Below are 22,449 nucleotides of genomic sequence, written 5' to 3'. Positions count from 1 at the left end.
AACCTACTAAAAGAGGTCTATTTTATAATTTACCACATCTAGCAAGTTTCAGAGCAGCGAAATATTTGATATGTTTAGAAAAGGTGCTAGAAGAGGATCTAATACAATTGGAAGAAGATATTGCAAATGGAAATGAGGAGAGGAACTAAAGAGCAAATATGCTTTTATAACAAATAAAAATATGTTTTCGAACTATTGCTCTTTTTTTTTGTAATTCACATAAGATCAAAATTTTATTTCTTTCCTCCTAGATTTTCTTGCTTCTTTCAATGGCGTTTCGTTAATTTCTTATACTCGAGCCTCCTCGATATTTGTCAGTCTTCTTCGTAAATAAAACATTTCACTCTTTTGACTCCCTAGTCTTGGTACTTCTAAAATGGAAGCATTTTTAATTTTTTTAATTATACCAATAAAGAATTGTTGAAACTTAACCTATGGGGGATACAGGTGTAGCTCTAACTCTAGTCGTTTCCATCTGAGAAGTCACTGGGATAGCTTCAAGGGGTTTTTTCATTATAACAGGAACCGCAGTCGAGGGATTAGGTTAGAGAGGTTAACTGTTTTGTCCTCGATATGTATTTCATCAACCTGGGGATAATATTCATAGTAAATTCTACCCCTTCCAGTTTTTCCTATACTGTGTAGATCTTACTCCATTTCCTGTCTAATATTTCTTCGGTTTAGTAAAATAAATTATGCAAATAACTTTGGATTGCATCTCTATTTCATGTGAATGTAATTTGCGTTAAAAAAATTCCCTACCGTTTGTTTGAGAAGACATACCTAGATACGATCTTTGAAAACCTCGTACTCACCATGATCAAATTCACTACTTTCAAAACCAAATTCTACCATTACAGTTCCTCCTACTAAAAATAGCGTCCACCCCACAGTACGTTGGATTTGTAGCGCATGTGCCCCCGGACGTTTCTGACACGGCTATGTAAATTCAAATGTCCAACACGCTCTCAAACGTATCGGGAGCGCTTTGCTACGTCCGCTGAATGCGACCATTGTGATGATCTACATAGAAGTTTTCAACACAAACACCGAAAAAAGGTGTGATACAAAGAAGTTACAGAAAATTCAGCATTTCGATATACTGAAGTATGTTGCACATTGCACATTGAATGCGACCAAAGACGTATTTGTAGCATACAACGGTATCCACGCGGTATCGCAAAAGATTTTTTTTAAATTAATTTACCCGCCGGCGAGGCGCCATCTATTAATCGGTAACTATAACCGCATAGATTGTTCAGGGGACAAAAGATGATATCCTCGGCGATCTCCTTATTCGGCTGTATGTATTAGCTGATAAATCCTAAGCCCATTATTTGTTTTCATGTTATTGGATAATAAAAAGGGTTTCGAGTGAAGGCAATAATTTCTGCGGTTTTACCAGCAAACGTAATTTTTATTTTACAGTAAACAATTATTTTTAATTAATAAAAAAAACAGTTTCTAGCACTTGTAACCAACCGGTTCAAAATTGCAATCGTTGGATTCGATTCCGGTGACATTGACATTGTCCCAGTTCCAATTCTGACACGCACCTTCTGCGCAAGAAATGTAAACCGGCACTGCTTCCGCAGGAACGTTTCCTGCAATATTGCTGAGGGTTAAGTTGACTATTGGAATGTTGCCCACTGGTGCGGGCTTGACCGTTTCGTTGGCAGGAGTATTTACGTAGTTTTGCTGAACGTTGATGCCGTATAATGTCTGCCCTAAAAATAAGTAGCTTGGATTATACAACTACTAGAACCCTGAAGATGACTTTCTGCAATAAATTGGGTGCATCATGGAATTTTGAAAATTCTGGATTGGATGACTGAAAACATTGTCACTATGTATTATGATCCCAGATGTTAATGTTTCGCAAATTTCTGTTTTGCAGCTCCAATGATTCGAAAGTTATTCAGGAAAAACCAAAAGACGAGAACGGAGAACTGACAAATAGACAAAAAAAAATTTTTTTTCGACGGTGATCATTTCTGTACCAACGGCGATCCCGTCCCGTCACCGAGATATGAAATTTTTATACGAGCGCAGATACTTTCGAAAACTCGATTTCGCCGATTTTCGAAACTAACAAGCCTCCGGTTAAGGTTAAACGGTGAATTGGGCAATTTACGTTTAAGGTTCTGGTATTACGAAGTCCTTTCTATTTTTAAAATGCTTCTCCCTAAATGGCATGGTTTTCAAGGTACGAAGAGTCCTTTTTTGAACCACAAAAGTACTTTGCAGTTAATAACTAACCAAAAAATATAATTCTATGCCACATGCGTGACTGAAAGATTGCAAAATAGTTAATTTTTAGTTTTTATATTCATACAGTTTTGCAGCAATTCTAATTCCATAACAAACTAAATTTAATTTATTTATCAAATAATCAATACGTTTAGACGAAACAAGAAACTCGTTAATTTGTAAACCTAGGAATTTAGTGCTCTTCACAATTTTAATATTTTGTTAACCTATCCTTATGAGTAGTGCTATTTCGCATATATTTTTTTATTACCAACCTCGGTAAGATTAGTTTCACCTACAAGCAGTTTGGTGTCATCCGAAAAAAGATAAATAAAATTGTGCTATGCCTAGACTAAGCTATTATCTTCATTCGCGTTTAAAGGCCGTCGTCGATTGGAATTACGGCAGCGGGGAACACAGGATACACTTGGAGAGCTGTAAGTTACTAGCATCGGTCAACGGCTATCACAACAGACTAGTCAGGGAAGCCATTGAGATTCAAAAACACCCACACAATTTCAACCGAAAGGAGGAGACCCTTAGACTCAACCAAATCTGGAACCCGATCCTTAGGAACGCCCGAGCAGTACGAGACCAACCGAAGAGGAACAAGCCCCGCCCTCCACCAATCGGCATAAATACAACCTGCGCAGGAGAAATCGTCAGTCTACGTCCAACATCGGAGATGGAAGGACCTCTGAAGAAGCTCGCCACTCGTGCTAGCGAAACGTTAGGAAATAATTCCAATCGACGACGGCCTTTAAACCCGAATGAAGATAATAGCTTATCAACGGGCCGCGAAAGCCTTAACCAATTTATGCCTAGACTATTTTCTTTAATAACCGAAAGGTAACTACCACCATTTTGGGTTAGTTTTACTCATTGTTTCCTTCCCAATAAGTATGATTTTAGCACATTACCTCTTATACCGTATGAATCGAATTTTTTGAGCTTTCTATGCTTTTTATTTCTAAGAAGATAATCCAATTAAAAGCGCAGTTTGAAGTCGTTTTGTTCAGTTAGTTTGCTTTGCCACATGTTTTTATTAATTATGAAAGTAAAAGAGGAATAGCTTTCAGGAAAGATAATCTTTAAACAATCGTATAAAAGTTCTACTCATATATAGATCGCAATATAAAAATATGGTTTAATATTATTAACTGATAGGTGAAATATAATTGAACAGGGTTTTCTCTTAATTATAAATTTTTTTAACTGCTATGTTCGAAGTAAGATAATTTAATAAAAATTTCAAATAAAAAGTGTAAAAAATAATTACTTCTACCATTCGGAAGGGAAATGAACTTGAAAAAATTAATACTCCTTTATCACCAAATATTATATAATATTTAGGTCAGCAATGAATGGCGGAATGAATACCTGCAAATTTAATATCCTCATAAATCACGTTACTTATAAGTCCATTTCCGGCATCGGTATGGGTTTTGATGTGAATCGCGTTCTCGCCATTGACGAGAGTGGCGTTCCTAACGATCACATTGTCGACTGAGTTTTCGGCAAAACTGTTGTTGGCGAAGCCTAGCGATAGGCTCAGACCGTGACTCCCGTGGCAAAATAAATTCTGTAATAGGATATTAGACCCTGAAACACAAAAATAGCAATTATGAAGAGCTCAAAGCAGTCCAGGTGACACGATCTAACAACTCAATAGCCGTACTCTGAAATTAATTGTTTTCTAGTTTTGTTATTTCAAAGTTTTCAAAAAAGTAAAAAAGGTAATTGATGACTGAAACTGCTGTTCAATATAGTCCTAGTTCTTCTAAGAGTTGTTAACGATCCCACCAGGGAAGCAGCAGATATCAAAACGCGATTTTCATTGGCGCATTAGGGCCCTTATTTTTGCAATAAAACTGAATGTGCATTTCATTTTCTTTAATAAAATAAATTTTATTTGTAGCGATGTTCCTAAACGCCCTCTAGTGTGGCGGTATAGTCTGTTCATAGATATAAGAAAGTGACCAATTGCTTTTGAATGGGATTATCCAAGGGTTGTCATTAACATACAATGCAACAAGATTATTACCTATAGTTTCGGAACTTAATTTCAGGTAAAGTTGTGATCCGTAATTGAAAATAATTTTATACCAACCTGATTAAATATTCTTTGGTTTGATATACTACATAGTTTAAGTTTATTAGTAATTATTCTTATTTCGTGTGTAATACAGCAAAATATGTGCGAGTCTAGTGTATCTCAGGAGATGCTCCCGCCCAAATGTAGAAAACACTATTCTATAGAGGCTAAGGAAGTTATAAACAATGTTTATTTGACTCTTATTGAACGTGGTGCCAGCAAACAAGAAGAAACGGCCACATTGACGAAAATTCCAACATCAATCCCATTTCAGCGAGGAAAAAAAGAAGCGATGCTGACATTTTCTCGAGTGTAGATGAAAGTGATCAAGATATAATACGCCGTAAAATTAACCGCTTGTACGATTTAAAAAAATTGACAAAAGGCAAGTCTTAATCGAATCTTTTAGAATTCGGAAATGGCTACTGGAACATCTAGAAACAATTAGGATTTACAGAGAACAATAAAGGCCAATTATTTACTTGGATGAAACCTGGTTCGACACTTATGATACCCCAGAAAAGGGTTGGGTTGCCTCAACTGATAAGTGTAAAACAAACGCGTCATCAAAAAGAGGTAAAAGAATAACTATTTTGCATGCTGGCTTTAAAGATGGTTGGATTCCAAATAGACTTTCTCCGTCTGCGAAAAATAGTAAAGATTCTTCTCTGGACTACCATGAAGACACCACCGCTGATTTATTTGAAAGTTGGTTTAAAAACAAACTAGTTCCAAACATTCCCCCTAATATCGTAATTGTAATGGACAATGCAAGTTATCACAGTAGACAGTTGACTAAAATCCCTTCTCATGTGACACAAAAGCAACAATCCAAAACTAGATTTATAATAACGACATTTATTTTCACGAAGATTATACCAAAAAGCAACCAGTGCAAACTTAATCCAATTGAACATGTTTGGCACCAACTGAAATCTGCCATTCGTCCTAACAATGTTTTCCCCGTGTTTTCCCAATGTCCTCAAACTTATAGAAATCGACGTTTTTAAGATCCCTCCACAAAGTTGGGCAAATCCTGTTAAACAATCGTATATCCATATTGCAAATAATATAGAACAAATAATAATTAGAACAGGCTATGATAGCGATAGTGATACTGATATATTATGTGAATATTTTGAAGTAATTTAAGTAAGTAATAAAAATAATTTGTAATTTTATTTTAGATTTAAACAACAACAAACTAACAAAACCCTAAATTATTAAATTCTAAGCAAAGTACGGACCTGTTCAGGCATATTTCATTCTTACAGCTTGACCCGGTCTTTCCTTAATGAAAATCTTACCTTAGTGAAAATCTGAACTCTTAGTTCTTATCTATTTTGTTAAATGGATTTTCATCAAGTAAAAGCCACGTCAGTTCAAATTTAATTAACTTTCTTTTCAATTACTTTTATTGGAAGATGTGCGTTTTTGGGAATTCCGTGAGTCGGTACGATTCGATAGTGACACTCCAGCTGGAACTGAGAGGAGTGTCTCATCTGTCAAACTGACGAACTTGTCAAACTAAAAGCAGTATAATGCAGTCAAGTCAGATCAATCATGCAGTTACGTCTTAGCATGATATCTTTATGTAGTTCAGTACTGGATGTCGTAAATTGACACGAGAATTTTGTATGTCAATTTTGAAATTCGTGTCAAAAGCAGCTTCAAGGTCAAAATTTTCAAAAGTAGCGGATAATTAAGTTGTTTCAAAATAGTTGAAAATGGTCGAAATTTTGTTGCATTGACTGACATTTTTGATTGAATACATGAAAAACGAGAATGATGCCTTTTCAGTAAATTCAGTACTTTTGGACGAGACTTGGATATTTTGTAAACAGTTCGGAAAAAATATCGCGATGGAGTTCCCTAAATAATTTTACATATTGGCTATAAAAATGGCTATATGGAGCCAGTCTACTACAGACTACTATGATTCAATGAAGACTGAAAATTTTGAAAGGTGATTTTTTATGTATACTTTTTCTAACCTATGAACAGAGATAAAAGTTTTAGTTTTGTATTCACGGAAACGCTTATTTCCTCAATGCTAGTATGCTTTGGAAAAAAACTAACTTATGTATTTTTTTCTAATTTAAAAGATTTGACGTTTTTGAATTAGAATCTAATAATAATCACCCATTCTTAGATATTCTCATTAACAGAAAATTAAACTTTGGGTTATTCTCTTTACTCACGCAGATCGATACCTTAATGTATTGTCATATCACCATCCGGCCCAAAAATCATTGGTTATCAACTCTCTTTCTTAGAGAACGGTTAAACTATCTCAACCCGAACAACGGAAAATCCAAGAATCTATAGTAAAAAACAACCTAAATCGGGACTCAGCTTTTTACGTGTCACCAATGTGGGAGTGAGTCATCCCAGACAATGTTCATGCCCTTCCTTTAGCTCCGCCCACCTCAAACAATAAATAAGCAGGTAGAGAGTAAAATGCGAGCCAGTTTCAATCAAGCTCTGAAGAAGCCGACAGGATGATTGGCGAAACGTCGTCAAGTTAGATTCATCAACAACAAAAACAGGAGAAATCCAGAAATTTTGTAAATAGTATTACAGCAACAAGGGGAACTTTCTTTGAAAAATTAAAGAAATATATTTGGTTTGACTGTTACCTGAATTCACCACTATGCAATCGTCCTGGTTATAGATGGTGGAATTCTGGATAGTAATGTTGGACGAGCCGGAAATTTGAAATCCATCGGTGTTGTGGCCAAACTTATCTTTTGGTGCAATCCCCTAAAAATCAAAAAAACCAATAGGATCGACAGATTAATAAGGGCAATCTTGCATTTGCATCTAAATGTGATTGCTCAGTAGATCCTAACTATAAGTAAAGTTGTCATATAGCTTAAAAATTCCTAGTCGCAAAATTTGAACCCTTTGCCACGTTTTCAAACAAATTCTTTCTCGTTTATTTCTAGCAGGACTATATTCTTTGGTTTTTTTGTTAACAATGGGTCGAATTTTTCCAACTGATAATTATGGATTATGGATATTATAGGGAATTTTCACACAAAACAACAAATAAGCGATAATGTAAAATCTAAATTGATTTCTAAATGAAATGGTATTCGTTGATATTCCAAAAAAACTGCGCTACCCTACAGCAAAGTAGAGGAAATAGAATTATTAATATAAACATTAACCACTTTCATTTGCTAACTCCAAAATGCAGATTATCATAATTTTTCAACGTCATTAAAGATACCCAAACCAACTCTCTCCACTTAATCAGTCCCTGGCCGACCATGAGTTGCTTGTAAAATTACAACTGAAACAACCAACTAACCAAAAATAGAAAGGATATTCAAAAACTTTTGAAAACATATTATTGAGCACGTTATGGAACTAGTAAAATATCGAAATTTTTGGTATAGCTTCCACTCAAACGAAGTCATCGAAAAAGTTTTGCAAGAGCTTTTTAGGACTGTATAGCTTATAGATAATAGAAATTCCTGAAGTTTTGTCTTTTAAAATTAAGCCGGTTGTGAAACTCGTTTAAAAAAATAGTACATAAGTAAACAAAGCTCCCCCTTCCTATGCTGATAAACACACCTCGTCACCTATGGCGAGATCTACATTCCAGTTCGTAATAGTGACGTTGTTTGAACTCTTGATGGCAGTGCAGGCCATGGGGCAGTTTAACAGAGATAATTGTGCAAAAACACTGTTTTGCGCTTCGATGCGCATTAGTTTCGGTTTCGTATAATTTCCCCAGGAACCTTGGCCATCCCAGTAGCGTTCTCCTTGTCCATCTAATACCGAACCTATGAAATAAAATCATTGAAATATCCAATACTCATAATATCCAAGAAATCTTGGTTATTTAAATGTATAATTATTAATAATTCATAGTATATGTACAGGGTGAAGTGCTACCAATCAGTTTTCGGACAGTTTCAAAATTGTATATAAATTTTTTATTTATGAAAATTTTGGAAAAGGGGGGAAATATGACTTAGTAGGCCGTGCACAATATGTTCAAAAAGACGTCACATAGAATGCTTTAAAATAATTTAATAGACGCTGGGACTAAAAAAGATAAGGCCAATTTAAAATGTAAGTTTATTGAAAAACACGAATCCTAAGAACCATTTTTCATTTTTGGTATTAATTTTAATATTAAATGTTAATATTTTGATTGCGTAGAAAACATAATTATAGTTATTTTAATCTAATAAGCAAATCAGTATAAATATTAGAATAAAAAGTATTAAAATTTAATTTACATAAATTTTATTTAGTTATGATAACTTGAATGCTCAGATTGGGCGGACTGAACGAACATTTTTCGTATGAGATTGGTGGACGCAAATGTCTGGCTTGGGCTGGAAGTGACTTCCTCTAACTTTGGCTTGGTTTGGAAAATTCTTTCTGTAAATATAGATTTTTTAATCTCCCCCATAAAAAATCTAGAGGGCTTGGATCACACGATCTCGCAGCTTGAAGCTTTTGTACTGGTTAAACTATTTTTAACTTTAGGAATATTCGCTTGCCTGGTTGGTGCGGCTTTTTTTATGTATTGAAATAAAATTCATTCGCTGCCTCTAAGTTTTCGTTTGACTTTATCATATCATATAGAATTATATGTGACAGAAAACAAAATTCAATATGTCAATTCAATTTCCTTAACTAACATCGACAGCTATATGCACGGCCTACTAATACATAAACAAAAATTGCCCTATATTTCCGCCTTTTTTCATCACAGATACAAACAAACAAAGAGCTCGGCACGCAGGCAATTATGATTGCCATATCATATAGAAAGTTGTATTCATTCATGAGACGCCGCTGCATGGGCCTATAAAAAATGCCCTGGTAATGTTTTAAATTGAATCCAAAATTTTCAAAAATAAAAAAAATTAGGGGTAGTTTCCAGAAGGGCCGAAAATTAACCATTAATCAGTAAATTTTGGAAATTTTGAATGAATGGTCTGATAAATTAATTATTTTTTAAGAAATATCGCATCAATATAAATTTTAATACAAGATCCGCATTTCAACCGGTAGACACCTGATGTTTGAGATTTTGGACATTTCGTTTTATTGTTTTTTAAATGTTTTCCTATTGTGTTCTTAGTTCTGAAAGCTATTTTTAAACCACATTTTGACAAATGTTTTGAAACTTTTTCACTAGGTTCTCCTATGTGTGTAATTGTTTTAAATTGTTCGTGTTCTGTATTTGGTTTAGGATAAATAGAGTTTACTGTTGTCTGTATTTGTTTTTTATTTATAATTTTATCTATAATGGATAGATTGTAGCCGTTATTTAATGATATTAAGTTCTTTGTTGTAATTTTCTGTTGACAGTGGCGTATTAAGAAATCTGTGCATAAACGAGTGAAATACAGCCATTTTGTGGGTATAAGGGTGATTTGAGCTGTTATGTATGAATGTGTAAGTGTGTGAAGGTTTATGATAAATGCAAAAATCTAATTTGTTTTGCGTTTTCGTAATAGTTAAGTCTAAAAAATTAATAGAGTTATCCTGTTCAGTTTATTGTAATATCAAGCTTTCGCCCATGGATACAGGCCTCATCAGGACACCAAAGGAAAGGCATCCCATCAGAGTTAAAAATATACGTATATATAATCCAACCAACGAATTTACGAATGTACGCACCTATGGCTAACTGCTAACTGCGTAATTGTGATTGTGGTGGAGGCTATGCTTGCGGTATAGTCAAATATGCTAGTCGTATCAAAAGCAGTCAACATTTCAATCAGTGGATAGTGAATTTTATACGATTATGTAATGAGTTAATTTAATTTAAAAAAAGATTCAATTGTCTGTCCGTTCCAACAAAGCAAGTAAAGACATCATCAACGTATCTATGCCCACATAGAAAACTTTTACTTAAAGGATGTTCTAGTATGATATTTTCCAAATTATCCATAAAAATCTCGGCTAACTAACAAAGGACTAAGTAGGTTTCCCACAATCAAATCCTCCTTAGAGATGTAAATCTGTCCAATAAATTCAAGCCATGGAAGCTATGGAGATTAACAAAATGATACATTCAAATGTATTGCTTAACGATCAATTAGATTTAAATCCCTCTCCTTTATTGAACTTAAATTCTCACAACAACATTAATTAAGGTTTTATTGCCATTCTCGGTATATATAGTAGCAGGTAGTTTGCAAATATTACATTTGATAAAGACACGGTGTTGTCGAAACAATTGCCATGTAAAAATATATAATTTCGTGAAAATCTGTTCAAGTAAAAGCCACCTCAGTTCAATTAATACAAAAATGTATGATTCCAGTGTAGCTGAAGACGATTTCTAACAACTTTTCAATCCAACTTAGCTATTTCTATAAGGTGTGAGAACTCGGTGTAGTAACTGGATAAAAGGTCTTCATTTGACAATTGGAGCACCTTCCCGACTCTTGTATCTTGGTCTGCGAATAGGAAAAGGTGTAGAACAACTCTACAACACTCGGAGACTATGTCACAGTATCACTTCTTGAAAAAGGTTGGACTCAAATTATAGTTCCACTGGTACACCGAACTTTCTTTGAAATAGTCTATCAGAAAAAATATCTAGTGTTTGTGTCTCAGGGCTCGTTAAGTCGAGTGCAATTATTTCGAAGGGACACTGAGTTGCCTTACTCGCTGCACACTATTCGTATCTTACAATAATATATATAGTATAGGTCTCCTCTTTTCATTGTCGCATTTCTTCTAGTCTTTAGTATCGCTTATTCTTTGGACAGTGTTTCCAAAATTCGTTGTCATTGAATATCTCGGTTATGAGTAAAACTAAAGTTTTGTGGTTTGTGCATGTTTACTACACCGGCCATACAGTTTTGAATGATCAGGCCGCAGTGCTTAGTAATGAGAAAATCCTCTCTAAACGCCAGTTTTTAGAGATGTTTTATATTAACCTGTAGGAATAGTCCCAACCAAAAGAAAGATGTTGAAGGACTAAGTAATCTTCTTGACCTTACGGCGAAACACAAATTGCGAGAATTTTTTGATATTATCAGTCTATAGCGTGCTGCTAAATTTAAATACTATTTAATCTAATAATTTTTTCTTCTGTTAATGTGTTATTCATAATCCATTCTAATTTTGCCACTGTTTTTCGCTTTTTCTGGCATATTTGAATTCTTTTCGACAGAACCGCTTTTGCGGTGTTTTTAGTATTTCAAGTAGGCTTTGTTATTGTTATTGTTATTTCCTATCTGTACACCTTATTGTTTCTATTATTCCGTGCTACTTTAATTAAATTGTCACGATGATGTCCAAGTAAATATTTTTACACCAATTGTGCTGGTAGAAGTACACTGGTAATGTATTTATAAAAGGCTGTCCATCGAAAGTCAATAAAATTTTTCAAAGCTCAATTTATTGTAATATCAAGCTTTCGCCCATGGATACAGGCCTCATGAGGACACCAAAGGAAAGATATCCCATCAGAGTTAAAAATATACATATATATAATCCAAAAAACGAATTTACGAATGTACGCACTATACATTAATGGAACCTATGGCTAACTGTGTTGCTGCCTCGAATGGAGGGCATCACCTAACCAGTTAGGGCTGACTCTTATCTTATCTCTAATCGTTTCACCAGCTGCCACGTCGTTGTCATTACATAAAACTACGTAATTGTGATTGTGGTGGAGCCTATGCTTGCGGTATAGTCAAATATCAAGCTAGTCGTATCAAAAGCAGTCAACATTTCAATCAGTGGCAGCGATAAGAGTTTGAATTGGTCTGCTTCAGTCAAAGATATATTATAGGGAAATACGTTTTTGTCCCGAACGTCTATTATTGCATCAGATACCCGAAAATTCCAAAATATCGCCAGGAAATGAAATATAATTTTCCACATTAATGATAGCGTAGAGTGGTACTTCACATCACACTTATTATATTGCATCGCAAAAAATTCGATGAAGATCTATTGCAGTACCGAAATTCCATTGTGCTAAGAAAACAGAAAACTTATCAACGTGTTGAACAGTTTTGTAGGACAACATTATTATTACATTTTCTGTGCATTATAGAGTAAGAAGTAGGAAAATTCGATCATTGATGTGAGGTCCACACAATTGCCAAATATGATATTTCGCTTGAAATTTCTATTGGATTTAAGTCAAAGCGATCTTTGTATTTTTAGTAAAGGATAAATTCTGTATAGGCAGTCCATTCTTTATCATTTTTTATCAATTGTTTTTTTTTCTACTTCTGTTTCAGTCCCACCATTCCAAACCATTTCTACAAATCCTACAATCCCGTTTGAGAGGAGTCAAATGTCTTTTTCGCCTCCTACAACTTTTCCTTTCCTTCTTAATACCCGTCGACGAGCCTTCTATGAGAGTTTGACTCGCACTAGTAATATTTTCCTGTCGTGACATTTTTAATTAACAATTTAAAGTGAAATCAGGTTAGGGTTTTGCTTTTTGAAGACACAATTCACGCCCTTCAACGCCCTCACTAAACTCGAAATCTCGGTAACTTTAGGTCCTACGGCATCCTCATTTGTACAGAAATGATTAGCGTCGAAAAAAAAAATTTTTTTTGTATGTCCGTTCTCTGTTCCAGGGTTTTTCGACTATAACTTCGGAACGGTTTGAGCTACACGCTTCAAATTTTCCTCCTTTTTTTAAAGTCCACGGGGTGCATGAGATATGCATAAGTAGCTACGGCGTCCATGTTTTTTTTTTCGATTTTCGACTGTTTTTTGGAGGTTGCTATGAAAGACGATAAGTGTCCGAAGGTTGAAGCTATCGACTTGAAATTTGGCAGGCGAATAGCGTTCGGTCCCCTAACGAATCTGTTGAAATTGGGGGAGTTGAGGGGTAGGGAATTATTTAAAAAAAATAAAAAATCGCGTTTGCAATGGTCTAACAAAAAATCATTTCTCAAAAACCGTTTATGCAACTGAAAAAATTCTTGAACGAGAATACGCACAAGGTTTGGTTCCTGAAAAATGGATACCCCTAATAATAAAAATTGGCTATAACTAAAAGACTGTGTTCTGATGTTAGTTTCTTTTACGTGATGATAAAGCCCGGATAGACGGCTAAAACTTTTGTATTGTAAAGGGTGTTCCCGATATTCCGTGCTATATAAGAAATGTGTTAAGTGTCTTAAATTTGTAGATATCTTCTATCAAATTTGACATTTGAAATTGGGTACAATCAAATTTCACCAAATAATTTTTTTACATTTTTGATTTTTTTTTGGTTATTTTGACTTCGAGAAAACATAACCATTCACCGAATCGTCAAAATTCTTTAACACGGAATTTCGGGGGCTGTCAAGACGCCATGACGTCATTGATTATTACGGCGCACTGCATGGTTAAAAAAAAACTTATTCTCTCGAAAACCATTTACTATTTTGAAAAAAATCTTGAACCAGAACAAGTGGACAATCCAGGGCTATCAACTCTACTTCGAACAATGATTGTATCATATACAGGGTGTGCCGTTTATGGACAAAAAATATAAAATATACTAAAAATTTCCGTTTTTGTGGCTAAATTATTGTCGATAATTGAAAACCCGTTAAAGATGGGACAATTTTATTTGAACAGTAGCGTAAACCTTATCGAGGGAGTTTCAGGTTTCGTCATTTATACAGGGCGCGAGATATTTGCAAAAATATCGTTTCCAATTTGCAACATTTTCTTTTATCGTAAAACTAGGACTACCATGTTCAATCATATTCCTTTAAAACAATGACTTTTTCGATCACCGATAGGCAACAGCTTCCTTTGATTGAAAATTATTATCCAGTTTTAATTGGCGATAAACGCTTCTGCATTAATTTGACAACTTGATAACCGATTGGATTATTTCGAAATAAAAAACTTCAATTTTGAAGTGAGACACTCTGTATATTTTTGAAACTAGGATGCAGAATTCAATTTAACACGGATTTGCTATAAATTTTGCTAGACCTATTTTTTATCTATTAAGTTTTATCTATTAAACCTTGATTTTGACTGAAACTGAAACAATGTTAATGAATTATATACTAAAGAAGTTCTTTTTTTTTTGTACAGCTAAGAATGATGATAAAATATCACCTAATTTGATGTATTTCTTGTCCAAACTTGCATTACTTTGGAATATGCATCAGCACATCTGCTTTAATTTATATATAAAACATATATTGTACAAAAATGTGTTTTAATTTACCTGGGTCTCCTACGACAGTAAGCGAACTTCCCGCAATCAGAATCACTGGACCCGACCAATAATGAAACTCGAATGAAATATTGCCCTTTAGGGTGAGCCTGGTGCCTTCTTGGAGGTTTAGTCTTAGAGTCTTTCCAGCGGGCACGATAAGGTCGTCCACAACGATATCCGTACAATTAGAGGTTACCGAATTCACATCTTCGTATTTGGATAAAACACAATCTTGTTGCTGACTTAGAATGGCAAGGTTTAAAAGCAATATCGCGACGTAGGTAGCTATCATTTTATCACCTATAGAGTTTCCGGACAACTAACCGATTTGGAGATTTCGGAAACTGTTTTATGTGAGATAGCCTCCCACTTAAATCACCGCTCGATGCGCGTCAGCAGCGAGTCTCGGAGTCTGGAAAAGAAAGTAACACTAGGAACGCTCTATTGTTTTCATTTCATCACGAATTACACTATATTTGCCATATTTGCGAACGTAGTGGAGGATTAGTAGCATCATCATCAATGATAGATTTTGTTATGTTTGTGGTCAGGGTAACAGGGTAAAGTTAATTATCCTATTGGTTTCAAAAGTTATGAGTATATGGTAAATACAAAAGTTGTACCCTAAAGCTAATACAATATTTTTTTTCATATTGAACAATGACACTAGCATCAAACCGTTTAATTAAACACTGAAGAGAGTTGGTATACCCGTATTAGGGTACTTCGCCTTGTGAAGTCAATAAAGTATATTTTTCCACTTGATCTATTATATACATTGTCATTACTTCAGATCTGGGAAAATCATAGTTGACTTTTTTTTTAATTTACTGACAGTTGTCAAGTAAAAATTTAACAAAGTCATATATATATATATATATATATATATATATATATATATATATATATATATATATATATATATGTATATATATAATGTATGTTGGGTCCTTTAAGAAAATCGAGATCCATCTAATTTTTTTGCAAGGGTAACAAGTTGCACTTTTTAGGAAAATTAATATGCGATTTGGCATTGACAGAAGTTGGAGGAAACCCGCCAATCAGATCTCAGGTTGTTGTTGTTTTCTTTCTGACTTAAAAACCTATAAGAAAGGGTTTGACTAAAAAACTTTTGTAATCCGAATCTGTAGACTATCAGTGCACTAAATGATTATGATTATTATATGATTATATGACGATATCGAATACCGATTACGTCAACTTTGTAGTGGTTAGTAAATTTTTGTTGATCTCCTTGTCACGTTAAAACTATTGCCACCCGACTGGCATTTTGTATATTTGTATATTTAGTATGTGAATCGAATTTACGCAGTTTAATTCCAAACTTAAGTGATAGATGCAAGATACACTTCGCAATTTGTTCGCTATCTATAGTTTATTTTCGTTATTTTGAGTGTCATCAATTTCCTTTAAGCGTACTGTTTACGTAGTACTCAAGTGCCAAATCGAAATTGGCGATTTAGACAGAGTTTTACATTTTCTCGAAAAAGTCATAGGCGTAGTATTGTGGGCGTTTTATCTTGGGGCACTACCTTATCTCAGAAACCATAAGGGATACGGCGAAAAGTCAATACAAAAGTTAATTGAGGTATATTATATATTTTAAATTTGTATATACAGGGTGTTTAATCATAGGCGAGTATCAACTTTCTTATTTTAAATGAAACCCCTGGCATATTACTTTATTTTTGAATTCTGTATAAAATTCTAGACATATTTTGTGTATAATGTCCTATACCTAAGTCTCACAGTTTTTGATATTTTTTATTTTTTATGCGAAAAATGACATTTGCAAGACGCAACTCATCTGCCACTTTCTTCATTCGGACGCATTTATTGTTTAAATTTAGTAAGTTTTTTTGAAAACATAGGACCCGAATAATGGATTTTATAAGAAACTTCGATACATATTAATACAGGGTACGCGAAAACTAAGATTTAAAATGAAATTAAAAAAACTGCCAAAAACTTTTTAACAGATTCAGTACTATCTAAATATCCGATACCTTTTCTTATCCGAAGTTAATGTTCCTCGGCAGTTGGCGGTTTATGTTTGTAAAGTAAATCTTTAAGTGTGCCCCATAGAAAAAAATCTAGGGGAGTTATTCTGAACCTCCAAATGGCGCACCATACTTTGACAGAAGGTCTGTCTGATCTTGTAAGTTTTTTATTATTCCTGGTGATGCAGTAAGTTTTATTTTTCCTATTAAAAATTTTAGTTGACGTTGTAAATATCTACTCATCTGCCCAAATAATATTAGCCAATATATTTTCTGAAAACTGTGTCTCCATAAGATGTTTAAAAAATCTAACCTAGTATTGTAATCCTGTTGCTCTACTTTCGGCACTGAACAGAGTTTATAGGACTTCCAGTTGTTTATTTGAAGGTTCGTTTAAAGCATTGCTCTTTTGACATCTAGATCTAAAGACGCATTACTCAAGTAACGGGTTGAATTTTCAGGGGTGTCTGCAAAATGCAACAAAATATTAAGTTGCTGATCATCATTGAAAATATGATGACGTTTATTTTGCTCTTTCATCGAAGTTCCATATATTCTGTGTTGGTAAACCCTGGTGAAGAATTTTTTTGTGAGCGCCTCCTTAACGGAAATTTTGTTATGCAATATCTAAGAGCCAGGGTTCGGTTTTAATTGTTCGATAACTAACTTTCTAATGTATCAATTTTTTCCTCTTTGGCAAGCGAATAAATTAAATTTATAAAGAAAAAAAAATCATGATTTATTTATTTATAGATAAATAAATCAATAATGTGTCAAAAAATATTTGAATTATGACACTAATCAACAGGAGCCAACTTTTTAGCACTTGTTTGGTTCAAACGCCGTCATAGCCATTATTTTCGAAATAAAATTGCACTATTTGCAAGCGTTGTCAGGCGTGAGTCTATTTATAATGAATTGCCAAACCAAACTGAGAATAAATCACTTGACAGCTGTTAAATCGGTCGCCATCTTGAACAGTAATGCCAACTTAAAGTTCTATACATCGAAAAAAAACACCCATTACTTTACTGTACTTTACTATATTGCGATAAAATTGTAATAATTATAATTGATTATATTATAGTTATACACTTACAATTATTAATTATTGATTATTCACTGATTCCAGGAATATATATTTTAGTTAATCTATTCAGCAAATTTAGTTAACAACTGTACCGTATAGTTATAATTACGACCGTATGTTAATGAAAATAACAATAAATTGCCTTTATTGTTGTATATTGTTATATATAAATATACAGTAGAGATGAGGCGAAGTCTAGCAAAAGCTACTCCACTGAATCTCTTAAATGTTTAAATGGAAACCTAAACAGGAAGTTATAATTACATTGATAAATTAAATATACTATAATAAATAAATGTAATAGTAATATGGAACAATAGGAAGTTATTACAAGTAAAAATAAAAAGAATTGAAAACATTGAAAATCAAATTATTTGAGATGTTAGCAGTTTCAACCTGAAATATTTTTTAAATAACAGCATATTATTTGTGACAGAAAAAGGAAATATTTCAAAAAGTAAAAATATGAGGCATATACAACCGTATATGTTAAATATGACAAGATTATAAAAATAGGTAGTTTCGATTAAAAAAAAAAGTTTTTTGGCAGTTTCTTTAATTTTAATTTTTAATCTAATTTTTCTCTTGGCCTGTATGAATTAATATCTATTGAAATTTCTTATGAAATCCGTTATTCGAGTCTTTTGTCTACAACAAGACTTACTCAAGTGCTTTCGAATGAAGATAGTACATATTTCACGTCTTGCCAACATTTTTCACATAAAAAATTAAAAATGATAAAAACGGTTAGACTTAGGTATAGAACATTATACACAAAATATGTCTATAATTTTGTATAGAATACAAAAATGAAGTAATATAACAGGTGTTCTATTTAAAATAAGAAAGTTGATGCTGGCCCACAAAAAATGAAACACCCTGTATATACAACATTAAAATAAATTGAAGGTTGGTAATACCCCAATTAACTTTTGTATTCAACTTTTGGCTCCACCCCCTATAGTTTCTGAGATAAGGTAGTGTACCTATGCGATGATGAATATCAATTTTGCCGAGAGTGTTGTTTAGGCGGGGACCCAGTAGACCTTAGTGTCTAAGATGAACATTATAGTTACTTTTCCGCAGTGGTTGGCAATTTTCGTTTTTGAAGATGGCTAATGTTCCTGAATTCGTTGGTGAGAAACGGGAGAAATGAGAAAATTATCTTTATCAATGTGTTCAAAGTTCTTCAGAAATTCTATAATTTTTTACTTATACCACAGACCTACGAGAATGGGAGGAAGGATATTAGAATAAATGCATTTAAATAAAAAATAAAAACACAAATTTGGAATAAAAGTTTTTATTCATAGACTGCCACACAAACATACAGTTATAAAATTCTTTGCAGTTATAAAAAAAGATATTTTTTTTATACAGGAAATTTTTGTTTTTTAAATTTTAAAATTGCTTATAAAAACTTCTGAAGTCTGTGTTATTTTTTAAGTAATTTTTTTTTGAAATATATTAAAATGGATAAGCATAAGGCAAAACTTTCTATTATACCAAGAAACATTTATCTTCCTTTTTTTACTACATACAGGAAAAAGAAGCGAATATATGGTTTGTACCTACTAGGGTGCTTCAAAAAAATATTTTTTTTGGCTTTTACCCTATCAAATGTTTTTTTTATATCAAAAAATTATCACCAAAGATGAGCGCTGTAGCTCAACTTTAAGGGTTTGCTATTTTTATTTTAGTTTCTCATTTAATTAACATGAGAAAAATTATTTTTCCAATAAAATTAATTTTACGTACTATGTTTGATATTTTTTACAAAAAAAAAGCAATTTATATCGTTAAAGTTGAGTCTTTAAAGTTTCCAAAACCGTATAACAGAATATGATTATCATTAACAGAAGATTAGTTACAGCGATTTAAAAATTACTAAATTTTGAACTTTTCAGAAATAGCTTCTAATAATTTTTTGTCTATATGATTTCTCAAAATTTTTACACTAACTAACCCTGAATAGAAAATGGCTGAAACCAAAATTTATTTGGTTGCTTTTTCATGTAGAAAATTAGGTAAACGAAAATTGCCGAGTATAAGAAAAGTTTTATAATTATTTTTCTACAAGTGATTCATGATGTTAAGAAACCTACTGGTATTCCCGTCTGACAACCATATAACGCTATTACTAAAATCATGAAAGTTTATAGTGGGAACTTTTGAAAAAAAAAAAGTCAGAAACAAAAAATTAATGAGCATACATTTAAAAATCGCCTTGAGAATTTATTTTTTATATCTAATAATAACTGAGCACATTCTCTAACAGAAGCTCAGTCTAAATATTTAAATGAAGAATGGAAAACGTCAAAACGACATAGTATTTTTTTAATTTCTGCAAACTTAGAAGTTTCGACAGAGGCTCGAATGAATTGTGAGGTTAGAATCTGTATTCTTGTAGAAAAATAATTGTACTTAATAATTGACACTGATAATTTGACAACTGTACCGTATGATCTAATATATTTAGTGCTGCCACCTACACTACGTACTGACAACCATTTCAAAATTTGAAATCCATAGAAATAAAATACTGACTATTAATTACGATAAAAATTTTGAGAAATTATGTAGACAAAAAAATATTACAAGCTATTTCTGAAAAGTTCAAAATTTAGTAATTTTTAAATGGCTGTAATTAATCTTCTTTTAATGATGATCATACTTTGTTATACGGTTTTGGAAAGCTTAAAGACTCAACTTTAACGATATAAATTGCTTTTTTTTTGTAAAAAATAGCAAACATAGTACGTAAAATTAATTTTATTGAAAAAATAATTTTTCTCATGTTAATTAAATGAGAAACTAAAATAAAAATAGCAAACTATGAAAACGTAAAAATTGGTAGACACAAAGTGGATAGTTACAATTTGGAATTGCTTTTAATAATAACAAAATACAAATGATAACTTGCTTAATATTTTATGACGATTTTTGATTAGTATTGTTTATTAACAATTTATTATACTAATAATAATAATTACATGAGACTTTAACACTAGTCTAGTCTACTCTTTGCAAATGTACCGTTTTCCTAAAACCTCACAGATTTCAAAACCCTGGCATACCATATTCAGTATATAGCCTTTTAGCATACCTAATGAGCTTTTGTTACTATGACATAGACTGTTGATACATAGCAAAATAGATTTAAAATCGTCCACTTCCTGAAATAATTATTCAGGCAATCTTTCTGATGAATTTTTTATAACAAAGGCAGCATATTTTTTTTAAATACTTTTTATTTAGATAAAATGGCAGCGTGGTATTAAAATTCAAATTCACACAACACACATGTAAGCTCGTTTACGGGAATTATCGCTAAGCAAGATGCGGGTGTTCTATATTATGATATATATTTTTGTATGGCCACATTTTTATGAAACATCCTAGGTAAACTATTGGGCCACATCCTATATATGCTAGGATAGATAGATGATGGATAGGTATTCTATATCCCTAATAAAATTTGGTACACCTGTATATCGCACTGCTACTAAAATTTGCTAAAATCAAGCAAAATGTAAAAATCGATTGCTTCGTGGGCAAAATACTGTAAATATTGAGAAATGCTCTTGGCTGCTTGTCCATTATTTTCTTCGCAATCTTAGAAAGTGGAGGCAGAATATTAAAAGCAAATGATCAATCTCTGAAGGTTTTTTTGTAGCCTGGGGATGACTTGTGCTGGTTGGCACAGTGTACTATGTATTTAACTTACATTTTACCGCCAGCTGGATACTGCTGATATAGCTCCGCCATGACAGTCACTTTCAAAATGATCGGGTTGAATACACGACCAATTCACTCGACGCACCGCGAAACACATGGTATAGGATAATACCACCAACTACACGCGTTTTGTTTATTAAATGCGATTAAACCAAGTGATCGACATTTAAAGGTCAAGGAAATCGCAGAAATTACTAAGCTTTCTGATACAAGCGTTCGTTGAATCCTGCATGATCATTTAGGTATGCATAAGGTTAGTGCAAAATGGGTTCCTAAAAACCTTTCGGCTATTCAAAAACAATGCCGTGTCGAGTGTGCGCGGTCTTTTTTGAAACTCTGTGGGTCGGAACCGAAGCCTGTGATAGAAACTATTGCGACGGGAAATATTCTATCGAAAAAAGAATCAATGGATTGGCGTCGTAAGGATGAAGCACCTTCAAGAAAACTCAGTCTCCCAGTCAACAAAAAATGTGATGGCCGCGATCTTTTGGGATTGTGAAGGAATTCTTTTGATAGATTTTAAAGAAACTAATACCACTGTCAATAGTAAATATCAAGCAACATTATTACATAAATTTGCGAGACTGCATATGTGTAAAACGTCGAGGAAAACTAACCAGAGGCGTGCGTCTTTTGCACGATAATGCGCCTGTCCATACTGCTGGTGTTGCACAAGCTGCCATTTTAGAGTGTGGGTCCCAACAGACAGATCATCTTCCCTATAGTCCAGATATGGCCCCCAGCGACTATATTTTGTTTGGATATTTGAAAAAGGACTTATGTGGACGGCGGCTTAACGACGAAGTTGAGTTAAAAGAGGCTGTTTTAGCTTATTTCGTAGACAAACCAAGAGAATATTTTTTAAAGGAATTGACTTTTTAATAAAGAGATATAATAGCTGTATTGAAGTAAGGGGGATTACATTGAAAAATAATAAAAAATTGTTACTCTACTTTGTTTCTTTCATTTTCAAATTCAAATTATGGCGCTGCCCTCGTACATGTCCTCGTAATTTATGAATCTTTTCAGGGTGTTAATAAACACATATACCTCTGTAAGCAGAAAATCT

The 22,449-nt window shown here is 33.2% G+C and overlaps 1 protein-coding gene across 2 annotated transcripts; it reads right to left on the bottom strand.

The window, feature by feature from the left end:
• Nucleotides 1–1,396: 1,396 nt before the first annotated feature.
• On the bottom strand, nt 1,397–22,449 carry LOC132707275 (polygalacturonase-like). 2 transcript variants are annotated; one of them, XM_060679065.1, is made up of 6 exons: nt 22,431–22,449; nt 14,541–14,943; nt 7,928–8,139; nt 6,985–7,108; nt 3,631–3,852; nt 1,397–1,727 (listed from the first exon to the last, which is right to left on the bottom strand). In XM_060679065.1, exons 2-6 carry the CDS (start codon nt 14,821–14,823, stop codon nt 1,465–1,467), a joined length of 1,104 nt encoding a protein of 367 aa, XP_060535048.1. In that variant the 5' UTR covers nt 14,824–14,943; nt 22,431–22,449; the 3' UTR covers nt 1,397–1,464. The 2 variants fall into 2 exon arrangements, with proteins under 2 accessions (XP_060535048.1, XP_060535047.1); XM_060679064.1 differs by lacking the exon at nt 22,431–22,449 and adding an exon at nt 21,370–21,487.

Source organism: Cylas formicarius, unplaced genomic scaffold (genome assembly GCF_029955315.1).
Source record: "Cylas formicarius isolate icCylForm1 unplaced genomic scaffold, icCylForm1.1 PGA_scaffold_9__14_contigs__length_23061073, whole genome shotgun sequence".
NCBI classification, from domain to species: domain Eukaryota; kingdom Metazoa; phylum Arthropoda; class Insecta; order Coleoptera; family Brentidae; genus Cylas; species Cylas formicarius.
Note: the sequence above shows the minus strand (reverse complement) of the source record. Positions and strands in the feature narration are given on the sequence as shown.

What these genes read in the sequence shown, in the direction of transcription:
- LOC132707275 (XM_060679065.1), bottom strand. Translation starts at nt 14,823, where the DNA reads ATGATAGCTACCTACGTCGCGATATTGCTTTTAAACCTTGCCATTCTA. An exon ending in TACTGTCGTAGGAGACCCAG is followed by an intron (nt 8,140 to 14,540) that starts GTAAATTAAAAC and finishes TTTATTTCATAG; the next exon opens with GTTCGGTATTAGATGGACAA. An exon ending in TTGCATAGTGGTGAATTCAG is followed by an intron (nt 3,853 to 6,984) that starts GTAACAGTCAAA and finishes TTTGTGTTTCAG; the next exon opens with GGTCTAATATCCTATTACAG.